The following is a 24,195-nucleotide window of genomic DNA, read 5'->3' as shown; positions in this document are numbered from 1 at the left end:
TTGATCTCGCATCCCTTGAATGTGGTGGCCCCCATACTGCAAGAAGAATGCCAAATATGTGTTTACAACTGCTCCAAATTCCAACCCACTTGCACGCAGACTGAGCCTTCCAGGGATGGACAGGCTCTGAGCTCTCTAGTGGCAGGTCCCTTCCTTTAGTCCAGCAAAGGCTGGGGCTAGCAAGAGGGAAGACATCATCACTCTTCCATACCAAGCAAGAAACTTCAGAGACTGTAGAAAATGTGCAAATTTTCTTGCAAATCCATCAAAGCCTGAATAAATTGCAGGTGCTCAGTGACTCAGGTGCCATGAAGTTGCAATTGCTCTGTGTCCCAGATCCTTGCTGGGACTGCAGTTGAACTGAATAGTTGCTTTGACATGTGCTGCCCATGGCTGTGAAGTGAAAAGGCTTTGGCAGACAACGAGTCCCCGACTGCCCCAGTTTTCACAGACTCAAATAGGTTATTGTCCTTCTTTCTTCTCTGGTGCTAACAAGTTTCTTCTATAAAAACCCTTCCCCCTCTGATGCTGAGGCACTGCTTCTAGAGCTTGCAATAGCACCAGAAAATTGGTCTCCTGCTGAATCACAACCAGTCTTTTAGAAACAATTGCCTTCATCCTGTCCTTTATAAGCAACTGGAGAGTGGGAGGACTAGGACCTGGATGAAGTACCCTGTGGAAAACCCAAGTGTACTTCAGCCCATGGTGATGGAAAGGGCTGATGGTGTCTGCAGACCCTAGAAGCAAGGAAAGCATCACATCATTCCATTGATACCATGCGTAGGAATTTGGAGCCCACCACAGTCGGAGAATGGAAGCACCACTGATCTTGGCACTGAGTATTCCCACTGCCTCAGAAACAAGGGAGTGGGATTATTCTTTCCATAGCAATTAATGGTCAACATGGCAGGATGGGAGAGAGGGACAATATTGCTGTAGCTTTCTGATCTTTGTATTTCACGTGATTGTCTCTTTACTGAGGTCCTCTGATTTTGGGAGGGTATTTACATTGGTATCTGGCTATTACACTAGTAGTGGCAAGGGGGTAGGGTAGATGTTTCACCCAATCAGTCTCTCGACTACTCTTTTATACAACCACATTTATGTCCATAGTAGTCTCTTATCTCTATTTGTGCAGCCAGGACAGAGGAGAACTGAGCCACAGCCTCTACTCGTTGGCAAACCAAGGGTGACCACAACAACTGCAGGAACTTGGTAGATCCTCACAGACAGGGACTGTGGAAGACCAGCAGGAACCCGCTGATAGGAGGGCCCTTCCAATTCCAGCCCAGCTAGTGACAAGCCTGCTTTCTAGGTGACTGATAGGTACAAGGAAATAATTCTGTACTAAGAGCTCTGGGACAAATGCCAACTTACCAGTGAGACAGGAGGTTAAAGATTGTGTGAATAACACAAATTCACATTTAGGGCACTTTGTATTCACATGTCAGTCCAAGGAGTGCCAGGACCAACCTGAGTACTGATGTGGCATTCCTGGAAGGACAGAGCTTATGTGCCAGTCTTATTTGAAACATAACTGGCTTCCCAGCAAACATACTCCAAAAAGTGCAGTAAAACAACCAGCATTACCAGTACACTTGGTAACTTGAGCAAATTAGAGTTAAGCAAAGAGAATTCTATAGCTTTTATGTTCAGTGGGGTGTTTTTTTTTCTTTTAAAACCTTTTTAAAAAAAAGTTGTATCTTTTTCCTCCTGACTTTGCATATGCTCTGTTGAAGCACTGGAGTTATAGCCTAAGTCAGCCTTTCTCTCCTCACCCTCCAATCCCTCAACTCTTCTTTGAGGAACTTGACACAAGAAAACGATGCAGGTAACTTCCCCTCAAAACCTTGCTGGGTTTTGCAGGGCAAGAGCTTCCAAAATGATCAAACATAAAAGGGCCTAAGGCCAGCAAAATCATATATATCAGTCCTCTGTTAAGAGAAGCTGAAGGCTATACTTACAACCACGTACAAAATGGAAAGGGAATGAGAATTCTATTAGAATTCTAAGAACCTAAGAGAGGTTCTTAAAAAGGCTTCCTTCCAAAGATTTCTTATCAGAGCAGCTTAGCTTCATTGTTCAACTTGCTCGTTGATGACATGGAGGAAGGGGCAGAGTGTCCCCTCAGCAAGTTTGCTGATGATACAAAACTGGGAGTGGCTGATACACCAGAAGGCTGTGCTGCCACTCAGCAAGACCTGGACAGGCTGGAGTTGGATGAAGAACCTAATGAAGTTCAACAAAAGCAAGTGCAGGGTTCTGCTCTTGCAGGAGTAATAACGCCATGGACCAGTTCAGGTTAGGGGTTGACCTGCTGGAAAGCAGCTCTGCAAAGGACCTGGGAGTTCTGGTGGACAAGTTGCCCATGAGCCAGCAATGTGCCTTTGTGGCCAAGAAGGGCAATGGTAGCCTGGGCTCATTAGGAAGAGCATGGCCAGCAGGTCGAGTGAGGTAGTCCTCCCCCTTTAATCTGCTCCATTGAGGTCTCATCTTTAGTACTTTGTCCAGTTCCCAGATCCCCAGTTCAAGAAAGACAAGGAGCTACTAGAGAGGGTGCATTGGAGGCCACAAGGATGATCAGGGGACTGCAGCATCTCTCTTATGAGGATGGGCTGAGAGCACTGGGCCTGTTTAACCTGCAGAGGAGATATCTGAGGCAGATCTTATCAATGCATACAAGTACGTTAAGGGCAGGTGTCAGAAGGATGGGGCCACTCTTTTCACTAGTGCCCAGGAACAGGCACAAATTGAAGCATGGGAAGTTATTCTATCTGAATACGAGGAAAAACTTCCTCACTCTGCGGGTGGCAGAGCACTGGCACAGGCTGCCCAGAGAGGCTGTGTTCTCTGAAGACATTCAAAACCCACCAGGATCCGAGCTTGTGCAACCTCCTCTAGGTGAACCTGCTTTAGCAGCGGGGTTGGACTAGGTGATCTCCAGGTGTCCTTTTCAACCCCAACCATTTTGTGATCTGTGTTCATCACTGCCTTTCTTTGTAGGGATACCAAAAGACGGGATTGGAATTGGTTTAGCCTGGTGTATAACTTCCATTTTGTCCTCATTTACAGAACTGTCATATTATGGGGTAGCTCAGACAAGAGAGATGCCTGCTGCATAAAACAAGGTTTATTTTTAGTCAAAGACAGTGGCAGATGGTTCCCTCAGCGCAGCCGGCGGGCTGAAGATCTGGTGATGGGAGTTGTTTTGGTGGGGGTTTCTTCCTCTCTTAATTCTGCCGATAGCTCTAAAAAGAGTAAAACATGTCAATAACCAGCACTGCTGCTTTGAGCAGAGAACTCTACAGGCAACTTAGGCAGTGCTCTGAAGCCCTGCACACATTCTGGAACCCCCCTGGACTAAAATCTATAATCTTTCTCCTTTTTCACCTTCAAAGCATACATGTACAATGCCATACCATCATCAGAGCTGTCCTCCTCATCACTGGAGAAAGTGATAATAGCTTTTTTGGGTGGAGGGCGCTTTTTGGCACGCTGCTGGTTTCGGAGGCTGCGAGGCTGGGGTGTGACAAAATCTTCATCCCTGTTAGCTGTGCTCAGGGGCTGGCGACGTGAACCTGCCAAGAAAAGAAACAAAACAAGACAGTTAGCAGCCATTCTGTATGTCAAGCTGAGGAAGTGTCCCCAGGTGTCCCTGCTGGAGCTGCAGGATCAGGGGGAAGGCTGCAGTCTCACGAAAGGAACATACTTCCTGTTGGCCTCCGCTTGGCCGACTCTGGCATTGGGGTTGCACTGCCTTTCTGGCATGTCTCTGCTGAATCCAGCCCTCGGTTATGGGCGGCAAACAGCTTCTGCTCCAGCTCTTCAGCCAGAGCCTGATGGAGATGGAACACAGGGGAAAAAAATAATTACATCTGTAGCAGAACTGCCATAAAGTTCTTTGATAAATTTTGGGGAGTGAGGAGTAGCCTGCTTAAATGGAGACCTGCAGGTCTTTCCAATCATTTTCCTGGCTTGGACACTTGCCCCCCATCCTTACTTTAGCCTCAGGTTTGCTGCCTGCTCTGCGGAATCGAGCCAGCACAGTTTGGAAACAACTGTAGACAGCTGGGTCTTGGAGCTTGTCTGCAAAGCAGTCAAAGTTGTCCTGCAGCTTTTGAAGGCCCCGTTCCGAGATGGGAAGCAGAGTAAGGCAACAGGACAGATCCCGATACTGACGCTCAGTTCTGGGAGAGACAAAAATTGCCATCAACTCTTATGAAAAGGGGTGTGTAAGGATGAGTATATGCTACCTAGAACTACAGCACATGAGCATAAAGCATTTCCTGCAGGTGCTTCTGCCCTGCAGAACATGAGATTCAGGTTGTTCTTTTACAGGTCAGTTACAGCCTGCCATGGCATACCATGCACAACTGTATTACATCAAAGACACTGACTCAGTGTCTGTCAGAAAAACGTGAAGGTTCACTGTTAAAGAACACAGTCAGCTGTTTAAAAAGCATCACAAGTTATTGCCAGCTACGAGTTAAAAAAACTAAACACAGTGAGGTGAGGATCTTTTTGAAGGGCCTTTCAACTGAATAATTAAAACCCCTGGCTGGTTATTTTTTCATATTTGAAATAGTCTCAAGCAGAAGCTGTACTTGATGTTTTCTCTCTCATCTCTCTTTCCTGGACAGTTACATGAAGAAAGCAGTTTTCATTAAGATAAGGCGAACAAATAACAATGGTTGTATCAAAGGACAACATTCAAATCCCAGCAAAAGCTACTAAAAAGAAAGGAAAAAAAAACCACCTCAAAAAGCAAACTAACTCTCTGTGATAGAGTAGGAAGAAAAAAAGCTAGGCCAAAGCCCATGTTATTCATAAAGTGGAGGGGCCAGAAGTCTGTCCTGCATATACTCTCTCAGAATGCACTGTCCAAACACAGGCAGATGAAGAAAAAAGCTGCAGCATCCAGGTGTTTCCACATTTAAAGTCTGGACACTACCTGGCATGTTGCTAAGTTCAGAACTCCAGAAATGCTGAGGAGGGTGATGGTGGCTGCACAGTCTTTTCTGATAAGCTCATCTTTTAAGCCTGGAGCAAGAGTCTTGCTCTAGCATTACCAGTAGCATGCATTAAAATGATCATCTTTGTGGAAGAGAAATATTAAGGCATTTTAGTAAAGGCTAGACATGGCTTACACACAGATGTTTCTTTACAAACACTGAAGAGCTCACCAGTGCTCCTGAGTGGCAATTTTGGAGGGAGTGTCCACTCTCTACCCCAGCTCAGGAAACAGAATCCAACTATTTCTGGGGAATATGCAAGTCCCTGAAGCAACTGAGCAGGTCACATGCCCAGGCACTGTGTACAAGTGGCCAAGATAAGCAGACACAGCTTAAACCTCAAGGGCAAAGCCACAATGATGGAGGAGGAGACCTACAGGAATGCAGTAAGGCAGGGTGCACCAAATCCAGTGGAAGGTAAAGTGGAGGTATCACTGAAAGTACATGATAGAGGGACAGATAAATGTCTACTCTGTTTCTTCATGGAGCTGCAGGTGGGGGGTGAAGGTGTATGTACTTTTAGGAGGAAGATAGGAAAGAAAAAGGTGGGAGACACACCTAATACAGGTTGTATCAGTGTTTGTTACTTTGTCATGTGAAGAATATGGTGGGAACTTGTTAAAACCAGTGTACACAAGCTAGTTTCTCCTAACAACTCCTAAGAAGATTTGCTGGTCAGAAAAATTAGGATTATGACCCACCTGGCAATCCGGAATCGCTGACAAAGTTTCTCCACCAAGCTCTCTGTCTGTTTGTCCTTTGTAATATATGAGAGGAGATGTCTGCAAAGGGAAAAAAATGGCCAAGTTGAGAGCACAGAGAGGTACTTCCATTTCTGCCTACACCATGGGATGCTTGCAGCTATCCTATCCCGTGATCAGCTGGGTGGTCCTCCAAAAGAACACATGACAGCTTGGCGTGCCTCAGACTTGGTTCAGGAGAAGCTATAAGCATATACATATTTCAAACAGTAATCACAGTCCCTGTTGGGGGACAGCTGCTATGACATAAGGTACAACTAAAACTGTGTGTTCACATAATAGCACCTACCTAGGATGAAACTAAGAAATCCAGCTAAAGCAAAGACCCTTGTAGGTATAGAGTGAACACATCTGTGTGGGGTCTGATGTAGGAGGGATGCCAAAATGGCTGCAGTGCTGGCTTCTGAATCACTCCTTCCATCCAGTTTTAAAAGCATGCACCTCCAAACAATCTCCTCACTTCACAAGAGTGCTGGCAGACAAACACAAAGGGAGTGGGGTGGCATGCAGTCTTGTTTTTCCCCCGTTCAAAACCATTCTTATGACTTTTTCATTATTAATTTGCTGAAGGTGTCTTGCTGTATTTCAGATCAATGCAAAAGTGAGCGTTACTTTGCTCTAAAGTGGGAACAAAGCGTACCAGAACTTAAATGCTAACCTGATCCCATGTTTTCCTGTCTGCTTTTGCAGCCATAAAACTATTTTCAGTCTCAATTTCAGCCTCACTAATAGACTTTTTCTGTGCCTTTCTTGGAATTCCTACCTGTCCAAAATTCCATCCCTCTTCCTAAATGCACTGGATTCTCATGGACAGAAAGACTAGTTGAAAAAAATCACAGGAGATTGTTATTGTTCTTCTCTCCAGCAATAGTGATACTTTTGTTTTGTCTAGCACCCCCCTCTGTAATCCACAGGGACACAGGCAGCTCAGAAAAACCCTCATGTGGTTAAGTTTCAGAAAGGACAGGAAAATTTCTGTCATTTACCGCTAAAGACACTATTCATGTTGTCTGTGAGCAACTGGTACCCTCAGGTTGAAATATTCCAGTATGTCTCTCTACTATGGAGTATTCATTGGGAAAAAAAACCGAACCCAACCAACAAGACCACTTCCCCCCCCCATCCATTCAAACAAAACAAAACCCCACAACCCCAGAACAAAACCAAACCCCCAAACCTTTTACTTGAACTACAGTTTTGCTGAAATTGCTTACAAAAAGCCAGTATATGCCACCAAAATGACAAAGTCACCAAAGTCTTTAAAATCTGTCCTGTTCTAATGTTGCATATCCATGTTCCTATGTGCAAACCCAACTGTTTTTCTTTTCTGGAGGGAAAAATCATTTTGAATGAGCTAGTGGAAACTCTCTGTGGAGTTTCCTCACCCCCAACTATGTGGCTTTAGAATCGATTCCCCTCAGCATGACTCCATTTCAGATACAGTCTGAAAAAGTCAGATAAAGGAAAACAACTGAAAAGGCATACTTGTACATGTCACTGTAGTTTCTCTCCCCTGGATCTGTCACCCTCTTTGCATAAACACAGTCCCAGTCAAAAGAGATTTCTTTAACATCCAGCATACCTCATAATAGTGCGGAAAGATTCCTCTTCTATGCTGCAGTTAGGATCTGAGAGATGACTGATTATGTCTGGAAGCAGGTTATAGATGGCATTACCCTGTGCAGAATACAAGGTTCTACATGATATAGAATTATGAAGGACAGCTAAAGTCGAGCCAAATAAGCTGCCCACTTAAAATTACCTCTTCCCACCTTAAATCTACTGTCTGAAAGCATCAGCTTTTTGAAACAAACTGTACACAGCCAGCCAAACCTATCCAGGACTACTTGGCCAAAGTTAAGGGGTGAAAAAACAACAAATCAACAAGATAACAACTGCAACCCTTGTTGTGCAACTGCTCTGCTCTTTGGCAGACCTGGATGCAGTTTCTTCGCTTTCCAACCTTGTTGCAACCCAACCAAAAAGCTTTCTCATAAAGGAAACTTACAGAGCAGTTGAGCCCAAGGAGCTGCCTTCCATCTTGCCTGAAACAGCCCAATCCAGATTCCCTTTGCCAATGCTTTTACATGGTTTTGTCATATAAATCTGTCATCGCTGCAGGGATCGGAAGGCAGTGCAGCCAGGGGGCCAGCTCTGCTTTTAACTCATCAAGCCAAGACAGTAATATCCCAGTATCATTGCAGCTTCTCAGGCAGTAGATCTCAAACTCTGAGGGGGCCACAGCAGCCTTTATGTTGAATGAACAGCATAGAGGGGTTAACTCTGCTACTGTTCTTATCTGCTTGGGCTGTAGCTACTTCAATTTAAGTATCTTGATGTCACACAATCAACTTTGAAGGGTTTCAGAGATGGTGCACTGCCTGAGCCATAAGGTCAGGGAACTCTGTTGTAAGGCCTAAAGGTAAGCTGCAGAAAACTGTTCCCAACCCTGTGCTAGGCATACACAAGAAAGCAAACGGACAACACACTGGTCTAGAGCCTGCTTTCAATGTGAACAGATGAGGTCAAATTCAGCAACATCAGGGTTGAAACAAAACTCATGTTGCAGTTTATTTTCTCTCTCCTCATTTAGGCAGTGCAGGACAGCCAGCCAGCTGCTATACACCACTGCAACACCTTTCTCCAATACTCAAGTCTTGTGTGATTGGCCCAGCCTCCACCAGCCTTTCCCCACTCTTGTGAAGTAAGGTCCCCGAGCATGCACTTGCCTTCTTGGAGAGTTCAGTGAAAAAGTTCTGAGCCACTTCCATGATTGCCTCCTCTGGGTCTATAAGCAGAGCTGCCAACTCGCTCACTTGACCCTTCACCTTTACCATGTCTTTGAGGATGAGGTGAGTCATCACCAGTGCAGCCATCTTCCTCACTCTTGGGCAGGGGTCCCGCAGCCTGGTGGAAGTGTATAGTTACCACAGAAAGCAGCTGAGTATCTCAAGTTACTGATACCCACATCAGCCTAACTCCACAGCCTACATCTGCGTGCCTTTCTTGCCACCTTCAAATTTGGTTTCCTGGGTCATTCTCACCTTCTGGAGGCCCAGTGCCTTCCACAGAGCTCTCGTGTGTCTGCTCCCAGCAATGAGTCTAGCATTACCTGGCATAGAGATGTGATGTCCAAGGCTCCACCAGGTTGGGGAAACGGATGGCCAGATCTCCTGCTGCAATAAGGAGGTTGGATCTCACACCAGGCAGACTGGACTTCTCCATCATAGTGAACAGCAGGCGCAAGTGGGAGTCACAGAACTCGGAGCTGATGAGAAAGTGTAGAGAAAAGAAGGCATAGATACCAAATTCCCATCTCTCAGGCAGCAGACACACAGAGAAAATACTATCTATGGATGCCCTTTTTGTTTGTTCTTTCCACAGGAAAGGAGTTGTACTGTTTGTTTAGTACTAGGAAGGTTGGGAAGAGAACACCGACAGGACCGGCCATTACCTGATCATGCAGACTTTGCCAAGAGCGAGGGCTGCAGCAGCTGAGAGCCCTGCATCGCTGTAGAGCCCAGGGTTGTTGCAGATCTTGAGCACCAGTGGAACAAAGGCAAACAACAGATGCTTCCCTGGAATGGGGATAAAGACAGCAAGTATGAGAGCACTGTCTGTGCATCCCTCTTTAAGAAAAATTACTGCATTTATCCCACAACTTCTGCAAACTATAGAAACTGATTGACTCACTTTCACCATTGAAAAACCACCTCCAGAGAGGCAGAGCAAAGAAAGAGGCAGCTTACATAGAAACTGACACCAGACCAAAAAAAAAAAAAAAAAGAAAGTGTTTTCTTCAGCCAGAAACAGCCTTCCTCCTTCTGGATCTGTTGCCCACTGTACCTGTTCTTTCACAGGCAGGCAGAGCAAGTGCTCCTTGGTGGCAGCCACACTTACCATCTAGAAGCTCTGTCTCACAAATACTGCGGATGAGTTCAGCCTCAGTGTCATCAGCTGTGGCTCCCACAAGGCCCAGTTCCTCCTCCATAGTGGTCTCATTTCCTGTGCTCTGTGAAGAAAGGAAGACTGTAAAAAAAAATGGCAGGCAAAAATAACTCCTTCCTTCACAAAGAGGTGCATGCCTGTTACCAGCAGCATGGCTAGAGCTGAGAAGAACCAGACTGATGGAGGTATATAACCCACTTTACCCTGAGAACTGAATGAAGCTAATGAAGAGTAGTCCAGGATCTGCCAGTCCACATGCCACAGAACACCAATGAAAATAAAGCCCAAGCTACTGCAGCTACATAACAAAGACAGACATAGGACACATCTGGCATCCATGCCCAAGCCTGGCACAACTTAAGGAACATGTAAATCCTAAAGCAAGAAGTTCAAAGTCACTTTTGAATTGCTGGTCTTGTGAGCAAGATTATAGGAAATCTTACAGCAAGGCAAAAGCAACACAAGAGAGGAAGAGCTTGCATTGTTACCACCCGAGAGAAGATAGGACCCCCAAGCCCTATGGAACAAGGCTGCAGAGACCCTTTTCCAGAACTCAGACCCCAAATGGGTGTTTCTCACCACCAGCCACAATTGCAAAAGACTGCACTGGTAGGAAAGGAGGTGATGAATGGAAAAATGTTTGTCTGAAGCAGGAATATAAGCATGGCCAAAACATCACCCTGCATTCCCTCCCCTCTGCCTCTTTAAAACCCAAGACCAGTGTGAAAGCTTTATCATTCCAGGACCTCCCTGCCTCTCCTGTCCATCTCTATTCTCAAAGCACACATTACCCTGGATCTCATGCATCCTCAGGAGCCCATTCTCCAGAAGTTTGCTGTAGCAGTAGCTGGGACACCAGAAGAGCTCCCATGAGTGAAAAAAAACAACAAACCATTCAGTTCTCACCTGGGGTCTCTGCTTCTTCGTGCTTCTGTCAGAATGGTTCTTGGCCTTCTCCTCGTCTCTGAGCATACGGCGTCTGCGTAGCTCTGTGCTCACTGACACTTCCAAATATGCTACCTGCTGCAGTGCCACCTGCCCCACAAGGGACACCAGGTGCATCAACAGGAATGTGGGGAGACTGCTAGCACCATCAGAGACTCTGCTGGGAGAATCCCCTGAATCTAGCGGAGAAAAATTACTATAGTTCAATGCTGACCTAGACCTCTTCCCCCATCAGTTATTGCAAAGTCCCACTGTATAACCCATCTCCATGCTTCAGAGTCCTTCACAGCACTTGCACCCTTCCACACCAACCCTTCCACCAGCCCCTCAGCTCTGTTCTCCTCCTGCAGTTACTGTAGGCCACCCAATCACAGCACTAGAAACCATGGCTACAGATTTCCTTCATCAGCTTTTTTCCTCACCAGCTTTCTGCCCATCATCCTCCTTCAGTTTCTCCAGAGCTTGCTGACTGCACGCCTGCAGAACGTGAGCACATATCTCCTCTGCCCCTTCTGCTAGCTGATAGATGAGTGTTACTGCTGCCTCCATGAAGGGGATCCAGTGGCAACTTGGCTGAGCAAAGCCTGATGAGAAGAGAGAGCAATGTTCCACACATCAGCAACAACACAGGCTGATGTGTGGTAGGTACATCACACAGCCCAACTTCATCTCCTCCAATCCTATTACTGACTTCAGCTCACCTTTAATCACAGTCTCACTCAGGCAGCCAAAGAGCATGTGGTTCTGTGGCAGTCGAAAAGGTGTACTGTTCTTCCCCAGTGCTTGCTGTAGAGAGAACAAATGAGTTACTCTTTCCACCTAAGAGATCCCCCCATGCCCTTCTCCATACTTAATTTTACTGTGTGAACAATGCTAATCAAAGCCATGCTAGGCCTATGGCAGAGATATCCAGTACTGCCCTGCAGCTAAATACACAGCAGGAACATCACTGTCACTTTGAAGGCATGGTGGTAGCACTGCGTGGATTTAAAGCTTAGCCAAATGATGATCCCACACAGTTCCACTATTTTCACTTCAATAAGAGTAACTCTTTCGAAATCTCAAAATTACTCTTTTAAGATCTGATATTATTTACTCATTCTCCACAATGAATGAAGAGGGAAACCTTTACAGCATCTTCAGGGTTATCAGCAGTAAGGCAACTAGATGTCCTTGCCTGGGGATACTCCAGAACCACAAGGTTTTGTTTAAAAGCAAAATATCACCAACAGAAATCACAGAGGACAGTGTGAGGTTGTTAACACCACCTCACACTTAGGCTGTTGCATATACTCTGTATCAGTCCCTCTCTGGTTTAAGTTGGAAATAAGATAATCCAGAGAAATACTAAACCAAGTATAACAATGCCCAACATATCACAGCGTATCTGTGTCTGCTGATCAAGGCATACATGACCAAAACAAAAGATTTACTTGAGGATTTAAAAGCTTTCAGTAGCTGGAAACTGAATTCCTTAGTTCACTACAGTCTTACTCTCTGTACTGAATTTCTGGTTGGGGGGAGAGTTACCGTAGTCATTCAAGTATCTACAGTTCAGTCCCTTCTCACATGCAAACTTAAGTGCAGAGTTAAGTCAACCTAAAATTGAATTACAACTGCCTTCAAAACACTTACGAATGTTGTGGTACATTCTTTAAGGTCTTGCAGTAATGTCCCCAGTGGAAGAGGCAAACATACAATGATGGTGCTGTGTGAAGGAGGGCTGGCTGGTTTTATGCTGAAATTCCTAAACCAAAATGCCCTAAATGCTTGAGTCAAAAACCAAAGAATTCCTCCCACCAAGTACATTAAAATAAAAATTATTCCCCAGACAAGTCATTGAGCATCGTGTTGCAAGTACAACATGGATAGGTTTGAAAACCTTCCATGCTTTATGTTCAGATGTACAACTGACAACTCCCAAATATGAACTAATATGAAGGGCAAAAGAATCGCATCAGTAGAGGAAAGGGCTTCATGGTTGAGAAAACACAAATCAATTTAGAACTGGGAGTATGAAGAAGAGAGCTGAAAGGAAAACACATTTTCTTGTGCACTGAACTCTTTACTAATCAAATTTAACCTGTTACCTAATGGAAGTTCTTTTATTAAATGTTCGCTGATGTGTGCCAAGCTTTCCAGGTGCTGCTGAATGGTGCTAACCTACTTAATTTTAAAAATCAGTAAAAATATAATCCCTTCTCCCCCTTCTCAGTACAAACCATTTCCCCCCCATCTTTGTTTCTGGATAACACTGTTTCTGGATGACCTCAAGAGCAAACTAAGAGTCTTACCTTGGTGTTCCTGGCAAGTTTGGAGATAGCATTGCATACTTCTTTAGCCAGGCGATAGTCTTCACATCCCTTCTCAGACAGCCCTACTGTCACCAAAACATCCAGGTTGCTACCTACAATCTCTGGATTCCCTCTGTGGAATGGAAGGGAGAGAGGTATTACTTGAGTTGCTGCTGAAAGTTTACAGAACTATGGATAACCAGGAGAAATACTCCTTATATCTTGCAGTGATTTGAGGAGATAAAAATTCCATGCAATGACTCAAGATATAGCTGTAAGAGCAGCAAGCAATATTCCACAGGAGCCAATATAATCCACACTCCACTAAGAGAGGAGATTCTCCAAAGTGAACAACACTGGGCACACTCTCCCTTTGTAAAGGAAGAAGATTCTTGACTCTTTTGTTATCAGAAAGGAGCAAAATTTAAAGGGGTGAGACAAAGAAAAATGTTGCAAAACAGAAGAGAGTCCAACAGCTCAGGACTGGTGACACGTGCCACTTCCTTCCCTACTGTGGAAACACAATACCACCACCACCACAAAACCCACCCCCCACCCCACTCCCTGCCCTCAAAGGGTTACTGGGCTGGAAAACTGAGAAAATGAAAACCTTACAGAGCAATTACACTCTTTTGCCCCAGAAAGGGAGGCAGGTATCTCTATGTGGGAGCTTCTCACTGTTCTTACACATAAAGCTGCAAAGCTGTGACACTGTAAGCACTGAGAAAGGGTGGACAGTCAGGATACAACAGAAGTAACATTGCTGTGCTCAGAGACTGCTGGTGGGACCCAGCACAGCTACACTTACTGCCAGGCTTCATTACCCCACGATGCAGTTACTACTTCTGAAGCTGCAGAACCGAAAAAGTCAGCTGATGCAGCACCCACAGCTCTTCAATAAAAATCAACTCCCTTTATATCCTCCCACTGCCATGATCAGGTGGGTCCCTGCACTCACTGTGCCATCATCCCCAGCAGCATCACAGCAGCACGTCGCTCCAGTGAGGAGCACTGAGATTTTCCTGTGAACTGCTCCCAAAGCAGCTGGATCACAGCAGGCTCGATTTCATCTTTCTGCACAAACTCCGAGATCTGCAAGAGACATTTTAGACTGGAGATTAGGAACAATTCCTTCCCCAAAAGGATGATCAGGCACTGGACCAGGCTGCCCAGGGAAGTGGTGGATTCGCCATCCCTGGAAGTGTTCAAAAGCTTTGTAGATGAGGCCCTCAGTGACATGGGTTAGTGGTGGCCTTGGCAGTACTGGGGAATGGTTGGACTTGATGATCTTAAAGGTCTTTTCCAATCGAGTTGATTCTATGCAACATAACAAGTAGGGAGAGGCAGAGGAGGATGGACTTCAAGCCAGCAAAGACATTAACTGCAGTGACTAACATTTTAATGAACATCTAAGATCACAAATACAATCTAAACCTGGGCAAGACAAGTACTCACTATTTCTTCTAAGCACTGTACTGTTCCTAGCGATGCATCCACCATGATGAGAGAGAGAGAACGCACCAGGTGCTGGACCCTGGCCCTTTGAAGAGGGGGAAAGAAAATACAACTATTAAAAAAATATATGTTAAAAAGAAAAAGCAGCTGTCACAATTACTTTCCTATTCATAGAGCTGAGAAAATCTATTAGATAACAGAGCTGATCCCTGGGGACAGGAAAACTTCCCCCTCCACAAGCTAGAGATCTTCAAGTCTCCCAGCTCAAGTGCCAATAAGCATGACACAGGCTCAGAAGTCTACTCCTTGTGCACTTCTGCTCCTTTCAGTGCTCAAAAATCCAACAAGAGGCACACACCAGCCACTTGCCAGTTTGCTCTCAACCACAAGTCAAAGTACTGTTCCCTAAACATAAGAAACTGAAAGTCTGTCTATGAACAAATAAGGCCAGAGCTCAAACAGGGGGAGAGTCATCTCCAGGCAGTATTATCAAGAAAAAGTGACATGTAGTAGGTGCTTTTTATTGCACTGCTGGTACAAATAAGGGTGAAGTATGGTGCATCTCTCCAGGGATCACACTTAGAGCATGTGTATCCAACAGGATTATATATGTGGGCAAATGCTAAGAAAAAAGAGCAAGTGAGGAGAGAGGAGACCCAGCTCCTGTCTAGTGTGGAAGAAGCAAGCATGCAAGTGGGACCCAGCTCCCACCCCAGAATCCTCAATAAGAATCAGTAACAAAGACCCCATTAACATCCTCTCATCTACCGTGTGTAGAGATTTGTCACAAACAAATTTAAGACTGGTCTGAATGAAATATAAATAACAATGTGTGTGAAAGCACCCAAACAATAACACCTAACCTTGTACAGTGTGAGGGATAAAGAAACAGCGTATACTGAAAAACCAAGGACACAACTGACAGTAAACACTGAGGAATGTGTTGTGTACATCAGAAGCAGAATGCCTACACTTAGATAAGGCCACAGCATGAATGACTTGTCAGCAAAAAGCCAGCTCTGGTAACAGAAAGATACTTCTAACTTTAGACCACATTGTATAACACTCATTATCCCAAAGAATGAGTGACTACAGCCATTAGAAACCCAAAATGTGACAATTTTAGGCAACAACTTTGCCCACAGAAGTATGCAAGACTTAAGACATGGAATGATTCCATAATCAACAACCAAATAATCAACCATAATCAACCCAAAAGGGTTGAAAGAGCTGTCCAAAATAGTTCATTGTTGCCAATCAGGAAGCCTGCTGACCAGATGAGCATTCATAATTGACACCCTTTGTTCCTCATCATGTAGAGACCCTACCCAGATAATTTGGGCACGTATCTTGGTGCAGTGCTTTGGATAAAAATGGCATTTATGAGAATATTAACTGTGAGTGTCTGATAACAGGTTTAATTTAAAATAATTCTCCATTTCTCCTTTTTTTAAGGTTTCACATGGAGTTTTGCTGCATAAATTTCCTACACATGAATGCTGCAACAAACCAAGAGCAGAAGCTCAGCAGTAGGACCCGAGGAAGACTGGGATACTCAGGTATCTAACCTTACATTTCAGCTCAGAGTGAAATTTGATTTCTTTCCCTATCCATTCCCAACAGCTCCCCAATAGAAACGGGGGAAGGAATACTTACACTTACAAAGAGTCATACCTCTCTGAACCCTTGCTGGGGCTCAGGTAGAGCCGCCTGTAGGCGTTCAGCACAGCTTCCCTGATTCCAGGCTCTTTTGACCATATGAGGGGGAGCATTCTGCGAACTCCAGACAGTGCTTCAGACACACTAAACTGCGAGACTGTCACAAAGAACTCAATGGCTTCCTGCACCACTGCAGAGAGACGAACAGTTGCATTAGTGCAGTTCTCTCCTAATCCCCATTCGAGAGCCTATTAAAACATACTCATAGGCACACTGTTCTCACAACAAGCCTTACAAACATCTAAGATCACTGCTACCGCCCGCTGAAGTCAGAAAGGGATCACTAGTACAAAGACATAGATTTCCTGGAGGAAATGGGCACAGGTTAACAGCTAAATCTAATGCAATACATTTAGAGGAAGAGCAAAGAGACCATATTTAAAAGTTGTACTCATCAACCACCTTCAACTATAGCACTAAAGAGGGGCAGGCCTTAGAACCTGTTGATCAGGATCACTTTCAGCTCCAGAATAAATTGTAAGGAAAGGTGAGGTGAACAAGACAAGCTCTCAGCTCCCCTCTTGTGGCCAGCATAACACCTGGAGCTGCAACAGGGCACTGAGCAGATAACAGAACCCAGCTTCACTGGCCATGCTTACTTTGGGAGAACGTTGGCCGAGATGAAGCTTCCATACGCTAAGTAATTTTGGTCACCTGGCTTTCAAAACCATTTTTAACCTTGATATTTAAAAATGGATTCCTAAACAGCCCGTTCATGCCCTAACACAACCCTTTCATGACAGCCTTTTAGACAGTGCTTGCTTTTCCAATATCCTGGAAGTGCCTGGGACATCTGCTCCATAAAATGTAGTTCTTCCATTTAGTAGCTGCGCTACTCCCATATCTCCTTTTCAGCAAGGGGAAAGACATGGAAATGATGAACAGGGGAAAAAGCCACATGATTATTTCACACACCTGAGACACAGTTTTCATACATCAACTTGCTGATCAGGCTCAGGGCTTCTGTGATTTTCACTGAGAAGTTGTAAGCATCTTGCAGGTATTGCACCAGCATCTCCTGTTTGATCAGCTCTGTTTGAGGCTGCTCTTCTGGTACAGCTTCTTCATTCTCAAGACCACTGTTGCCATGTGGAGGATCCTCACTGTTCTCACCTGGGCACGAACCTGCACAGCATGAGCACTTGTTTTGTGAGCAGTACTGAAGGTACAAGAGAAACAGACATGGTTTGGGGCACTTTAACCCTTCTCCCTCCACTCCATAGTGACATCTTCCAAGAGCCAGGAGACAAAAAGCCAAATTCAGCCATCAGATTTGGCTACAAAGACAAAATCTCAGCATACTGTACTATACTACAGTGGCTACAATGGCTACTGTACTACAGTACTACAATGGCACCACAGAAAAGCCAGCTTAATACAGGTGCAGAGACAGGAATGGTCCAGTTGGGGTAAACACCATTAAAATGCTGAATGGGTTACTTCGAACTTGATAGGTCCCAAAAGGCTTTAAAAGGGAATCAGGGCAGAGTAGGGAGAAGGCAAACACTAGTACTCCCTAGCATCAGAAATGCACTTCTACTGGGAACATAGGACTGTTAACACCAAAAATCAAGCATCAGGACTATGTGATCCAGCAAAAATGCCAGGCCACTAGAGAAGAAAATAATCCAGAGATGGCGCGGCTCTACCTTGAGCTGTCAAGTACACACAGACTGAGCCCCACAGGTCAGAAGGAAGGACAGGGCACTGCAGAGGGTTTTGGTCTAGCTCTGGCATTAGCTTAGTCTTAGGGAAGAGACATAGCCATGTGAAGCAGTGTCGTGGTTTAAACCCAGTCACTCATGACACATTTACCTGTGTAAAGTCTCTTCAGAACACCCAGGATGGTTGCCTCCTCATTTTCCTCCATGAGGCTGCTGAAGGGCTCCTTCCCCTGGAAGTGACCCAGGGCCTTCCGTGTAAGGCGGGCTGCACTCCTGGACAATGACATTGCCCAGAGAAGAACATCAACAATCCGTCAGGGTACAACATAAGGGAAAACATCCAACTTCCCCTGAAAACCTGGGAAAGCGGCTCCTGCCCACATCTTGTGCTGGGTGCCCATGTCAGTGTCTTCTACAGAGTAATGTTACTGGAAATCATCACTCTACCCTGGAGCTCCAAACCCTTCTTGCACAGAGAACAAGAAACCTTGGGTAAACACCCTCTCAAAATACAGAGCCTTCTTACTTGTAATTCAGCTTCCTCAGCAGCCCAGTGATTTGCTTCAACGTACTCTCCACTGTTTCCTCAACTTCCAGCACCTCCTCTTCCTCTTCCTGCAGTGGTTGGAAGAGCTGTTGTATGGCAGCCCTAACTTCTGGCAGCATTGCTTCCCACTCTTCCTCTGGGGTGATCACTGGACCTATTAAAAAAAGCCACAAACAAAAAACAACAGAGGGAATGAGGAACACAGAGACCCAGATGACACCCTAAATGGGGAAAGAAACTAATTTGAAACTTAGGAATTCTGCTTCCCTTTCCTCCCCCAGCAGGCACTATTCACTGTCCACACTGCAGTAAGAATAGACAAGAAAGAAAAAAGAAACCACTAAGGGTAAAAAAAACTGACAGGTAAGAGAGAACCATCATCTGATGCTGTTTTGTAGGCAGCACCAGGTTCAAGGCTAATCAAGTTTAAATTACCATCTGACCAAAATTATGGCTCAGGGAGTTGTTGAATGGTTGGGAATGGAAACCTTGGAGGGTGTTCATAGGTAGTTTCAGTTCTTACACTGAAAATAGGATATTTACATAGATGGACTGTTGATCTAGATATTGCCCTTTTATAACACTACAGTATGAAAACCTGTTTTGAGCTTAGTCCCAGTTATCTGGCCTCACCGTTTCACACCAGTAAGATCAGAGATAAAAGCCACCACAACCCAGGAGAAAATTTCAGATGAGTAAAAATAAACCCTGGTATGTCCTGGGAAGAAGAAGAAGAAGGGGAATTACCTGCTGCGGATCTGTTACGATCCCTCATTTCTTGCAGCTTCTGCACTTCTTTTTTCAGTGGCTCACTCAAATCTGTACAGCTTAGCTGAAGATGCCAGGAAGAGAAGAAATATGTTACTTATCCTCCTTTTCCTGAAAGGAAGTAATTCTCCTTTCCCTTCCACTTCCATTCGCCACTTTGTCAATCCCTTCAGATAACCCTGTTTTTTGGAAACTGGATTAGTAGACTCTGGCCATCATCCCAGAGAATGGGAATGGCTGCAAATTGCCAGGCCCAGGCTCAAAAGCCCAGGAGAAAGTACAGCTAAACACACAGCTGCAGCTGTGTTCTAATTCTGATCCTAAGGAAAGAAACCCCACAGTGAATTCAAATAAAAATGCTGCAGGTTTTTCCACAAACACATCCTTTCTGACCTTCAGCATACCTACCAATTACACCAAGTGAGGACAGAACCAGAGAAAGCAAGATCTGAGCCTGAGAGAACCAGAAAGCTGCCACCTGCAGAATCAAAGGCTACACTGTCCCTCCCACAAGACACAGAAAGGCTGCTGCCCTGGCTATAGCACACTGCAGGTATTTAGCCTGCATACGGACATCTAGTCTATCCATTCCAGTCAGAATTACCTTGCAGGAGAAGGGATTGTTGGACAAAAACGCAATCAGGAGCTGGATCGCATTTTTAACTACTACCACAGCTTTGTCTTTAAGACGCTCAACAGCCAGCGATACCACAGACTGGAACTGAGTCAGAGGCAGGGCCTAATACAAAATGAGAGCAGAGACAAAGTTATTCAGAAGGCTGAGAGACTCAGAAAAAAGTTATTTTACTGCAGACATCCTAATATACTAAAAGGCACAGATTATAGATTTATATAAGAATGTCTAGGTCAGAAGAGATCTCTGGATATCTTCTGGTCAACCTCTGTTGAAAGGAAGGACTTAAATTATGTTATCTGTTGAGTTGAGTCTTAGCCTACCTAGCAAGGGTGATGTTTTCCCAAAATCAGCTTGTACACTGCTCTTCTTTCTAATCTGTCCCATTAATGAAGAACAGCATTTAATTTGGATTCCGCAGTTCCCTCACCCCTAGGATCTTTGGTCTCTTGAGAAAAAGATACCACAGACACCACACTACACAGGGACAATACCCTTCTCTTAAACTCCAGCCTCTGTAAACGAAGAGCAGGGTGACAGAAATTCCTTAGAAAACACAGCAGGGGAAGGTATGACTAAAGCAGGACCATTTCCTTAGCACAGACTTACCTTGCACTGAACGATTCGAGTGAAGAGCTGCAGCACTCGACTGCGTACAAAGCTGTTGATATCACAGACATGGGCCTGCAGCATGGTCAGGAACTGGTCCCGAGTACCACGGGCAGCTTCCTCCAGCTGGTCACCATTCAGCACCTGCACCAGCACTTCTGCCATAGCTGCCAGAATGGCATTTCGCATCATGTAACTCTGAAAAAAGAAGAGCTGTTGAACCAGGAACAGATGAAAATACATGACTTGATATGTCAAGGGGAAGTATGGCCCAAGAATTTGGGCCTTCTAAGCCCCAGGCCACAGCCTTAAGTGAATTTCTCCGTTGCAGATTTTGGGTGAACATGACTGCCTGCAAGACAGAGTAATCCAACCCTGCTGTCCACCTAGGTCCACAGAAGTCAAGAACTGAGAATCACTTAATGGCTTTTAAGAACAGTTTAAGAAAAAGTAACTCAATGACAAACTCATTAAGGACTGAAAAACAAGAGAGAGCAGCTGGGATCTCCCACAGTAAGCAGTTTCCTGTTCCCTCATATGCAAGAGTGACAACCAGACAGAAGATGTCATGGTTTCTGTTTCTTTGCATCTTTTAGGTAAGGGCATGCTTTGGGTATTTGATCTCTGTGAAAGAGGTTCTGTTTTCAGACAGAAAAACTGGATTGCAGAATCTCCACCAACTGACTTCTCGGGAAGTGGGAACGTACCTCTCCATCCAAGTGACGCAGGAGAACACTCATGTTTGATAGCACCAGAGCTGGAATCTGTTCAGCCAGTTCAGTTATAAAGACAGCATAACCCTTGATCACAGAAGCATCATGAGCCAGATCCTGAGGACATTTCTGTCCCACTTCCCTGCAAAGAAGAACGAAATAAGGAATAGGGTGCCTCAAGTTGCTAGGGATAGAAGGACAAGCCTTGGGGTGTTTTTCTCACCTTAGCAATTCACCCACTAGGCTTTTCAGACCGTACTCTTTAACCCAGAGGCTTACTGCCTGTGCAAACACTGGGGCTACATGCTCAAAGTGCTGCAGCATCTGTGTGATCTTCAGAGTGGCATCTTTTGTACGTGAGAAGGAAGAAAGAAGTCAGGGAAAGCAACTGGGATTATCTTCAGGAAGAAGGCAGAAGAACAGGAACTCACTGAACATGTGATCATAGTGAACCAGAGCTGCAGCAAGCAGATGTGTCACAGCCTCCCGTGTGGCCCGGTACTTCTGAAGACCGATACCTGGATTCTCTAGGATACGGTAGGAGCTTCCTGTCATTAAGCTGAAGTCACAGAAGGGAGACAGCAAAATTCACAATCACAACTTGCACCAACATCATTCTAGCACACTGCATCTTTCTCAAACCAGATATTTTCCAGTATCCTTAAAAAACTGAGGATTAACATCTAAATTTGAGATGCCTACATGAGGAAAGGGAGTGGCTCCTCAACATATTGCTTTTGCCTCAAGACAGTTTCCTCAGTTTCCCAGCGACCTGCACCCTGCAGAGGGCTGTAATACTCAGTGGCAGACTTAACATTTAACTCCCCCTTCCAGAAAACCAGTCACTCACCCTACCTCTATATCCACTCCAGACCATACCTGACAAATTCTTCTTCCACCACGAAACCACCCCAAAGCTGACGGAGATCCAGCTGCAGCAGCTGTGTGAGCAGCCGTAAGACCGGTTCCCTCTCCTCTTCCCATAAGGATCCAGAGGTCTTGGGACGGTTCTTCTTGTTCTAGAAAGGAGATTACACAATGCAATACATCAGCAGCTTGACAACAGAAAAAAACACCACCACCACCCTGCTTCCCTCCAAAAAGAAAATGACGGCTATTCTAAAGCATATGATAAAGCAAATGATGCTTATTCTAAAGCATTAAGAGACACACAGCGAAATGCATGAGAAGTTTATACACCCACATCAAATGACCATTTTCACCACAGAAAGGAAGTCTTGAGAAAATATTGATACACTAACTACCAGCCAGACACTGAAAAGTGAGAAAGAGAGGCCTGGGTATCCGAGTCCCTGCTGGTGTTTGGATACATATTGTCCCTTTAGCTATTTTCCACATACAGTTTTTCACAGAAACACCAGTACTCCGCACTGTTACTGCAAAAGTTGATCAGAGAAACTCCTTAAGGCTTTATGTTTTAGAAAGCAGGCATTCTTTATTGTAGAGCTGGGGTCTCTGGTGGTCGCCGATAATCCTCCTCGCTGTGTTCACTGACCTCAGTGCTTGCATGCCCGCAAGGTCCTAGTCCTGACCTAGTGCTATGTCCTTGCTTTTGTTCTATTCCAGTCTCTGTAATCTTGAAGGCTAGCACCCTTGGTCTTATTTACTACCTCCTTAGTTATCAGTCCCATGATGTTCCTTCCCAGATGAACAATCCTTACACTCCCTTCATGTCAGCAAGTTAGAACAGTTTGCTGTATTTTCCATGTTAGTTTAAAGTCATACACATTATTGTTAGCTTAAACCTATAATTTAAGCCTACGGCATCATGCTCTGATATAACGTTGGATACGTATCAGCAAGCTTACAAGTTTCCTACTTTATGACCTTATTTTCCCCCAAGAACACACCTCCAACAAACCACTCTTGCAGGTTTCCATTTCAAAGGCATCCATCAAGCCAGTCAGCAAGTAGCAGTTCATCTTGAGAGCATTGAGATGAGCCACACGGTCTGCATGGCTCAGCCCAGAATCACCCAAGATGGCAGGAAGTTCATTGGAATGATGGGATACCACTGAAGAAAAGCAGAATGTCATGAGCACTCCTCGCCAGGACCCTCAGCTATCCTCTCTTTCAGAGTTAGCGCAGTCATCAGATTACCAAAGATGTGTGCTCACATCTCACCAGCTGTAATGTGGGCAGTCCCCTACAACCCAAACCTGTTCTTTTTACACTAGCCCATCCTATCCCCATAGCCCCTTGCCAGCTCATGGAAAAACTCGCCCAGAGCTGATGCATCCCAAAGATGTATTTTCCAGGGACGTGGAGAAGGGGAATTTTTGTCGGCCTGCCCTTACAGCGAACAGGCACAGCTCAGCATTGTCCACCAAGATTACAGGCCCGTATTACTGGAATGGGCTGAGGGTGCAACCCAGCTGGTCAAGTCACATTAGCCTTTATATCATCACTGAGCTGCCAAAGGAGAGCAACCTCTCCATCACTCCCACTTCAGCTAGAAACAGCAGATACCCACCGCGCGTCATCAGCTCCAGGGCATCCTCCTTGACAGCAGTCCCCACAGCTTGGAAATGGCTACAGAGCAAGCACAGTGCGTGAGAGCAGCGACTAAACACCACCAGCGAGAGGCGAGACGTGCGCTCCCAGGGGTCCCCTCCTCCCCGCGACCTTCCTCTACTCGCTCCCCTTTCCCCGCTCCGTACTCACTGCAGCAAGCTGTACATGGGATCGAAGTGCTGCAGCACTGCCAGCGCGCCCCGCGCCCGGAAGGCAGTCCGGAAGGCTGCGGGGAAAAACGAGAGGGACGGTCACGGCTATGAACCGGGCTAGGCCGGTAACGGAAGATGGGTACTGGGGACCGCATACCTGTAAGGGCGGGCGGCAGGTCGCGGACGGGCAGCACCTCCTGCACGGTGTACTGCCCAGGGCTGCTCTCTCGCAGCAGATCAGCGGGAACGAGGGGCAAGTGGAACTCCCGGACCGCCCCCATGGCCCCCGATGCAGCCCGCCACCACCTACCCGGGCAGGCCCCAGCACACCAAACAACGCGCGCTGGCCGCCAGCGCCTGGCTCCGCCCCCTTGCCCGGCCTATCAGAGCTCAGCAGGACCAGCGCCTCCCCCAATCAGCGGCTTCCCCGCCCTCTTGG

The 24,195-nt window shown here is 45.7% G+C and overlaps 1 protein-coding gene and 1 non-coding gene across 3 annotated transcripts; both read right to left on the bottom strand.

The window, feature by feature from the left end:
• Nucleotides 1–3,112: 3,112 nt before the first annotated feature.
• On the bottom strand, nucleotides 3,113–24,053 carry NCAPD2 (non-SMC condensin I complex subunit D2). 2 transcript variants are annotated; one of them, XM_062633160.1, is made up of 31 exons: nucleotides 23,914–24,053; nucleotides 23,755–23,830; nucleotides 23,564–23,622; nucleotides 22,941–23,104; nucleotides 21,949–22,088; nucleotides 21,501–21,628; nucleotides 21,293–21,416; nucleotides 21,064–21,211; nucleotides 20,357–20,554; nucleotides 19,718–19,852; nucleotides 19,093–19,177; nucleotides 18,325–18,499; nucleotides 17,950–18,071; nucleotides 17,050–17,259; nucleotides 16,090–16,264; nucleotides 14,416–14,500; nucleotides 13,919–14,052; nucleotides 12,961–13,093; nucleotides 11,368–11,452; nucleotides 11,089–11,250; nucleotides 10,628–10,845; nucleotides 9,674–9,785; nucleotides 9,228–9,351; nucleotides 8,886–9,041; nucleotides 8,503–8,680; nucleotides 7,356–7,450; nucleotides 5,714–5,794; nucleotides 4,001–4,187; nucleotides 3,710–3,836; nucleotides 3,420–3,578; nucleotides 3,113–3,248 (listed from the first exon to the last, which is right to left on the bottom strand). In XM_062633160.1, exons 1-31 carry the CDS (start codon nucleotides 24,035–24,037, stop codon nucleotides 3,166–3,168), a joined length of 4,182 nt encoding a protein of 1,393 aa, XP_062489144.1. In that variant the 5' UTR covers nucleotides 24,038–24,053; the 3' UTR covers nucleotides 3,113–3,165. The 2 variants fall into 2 exon arrangements, with proteins under 2 accessions (XP_062489144.1, XP_062489137.1); XM_062633153.1 differs by lacking the exons at nucleotides 3,113–3,248; nucleotides 3,420–3,578; nucleotides 3,710–3,836; nucleotides 4,001–4,187; nucleotides 5,714–5,794 and having other exon boundaries at nucleotides 7,375–8,680; nucleotides 16,078–16,264; nucleotides 21,949–22,085.
• LOC134171201 (small nucleolar RNA U85) lies at nucleotides 23,177–23,503 on the bottom strand. Its single transcript, XR_009967540.1, has one exon. It is a non-coding gene; the product is annotated as a small nucleolar RNA U85 (small nucleolar RNA).
• Nucleotides 24,054–24,195: the final 142 nt, after the last annotated feature.

The sequence above is a fragment of the Pezoporus occidentalis genome, unplaced genomic scaffold (assembly GCF_034315485.1).
Source record: "Pezoporus occidentalis ecotype Australia unplaced genomic scaffold, CSIRO_AGI_Poc_V1 ctg111, whole genome shotgun sequence".
NCBI lineage: Eukaryota > Metazoa > Chordata > Aves > Psittaciformes > Psittacidae > Pezoporus > Pezoporus occidentalis.
This window is presented reverse-complemented; position numbering and strand designations above follow the sequence as displayed.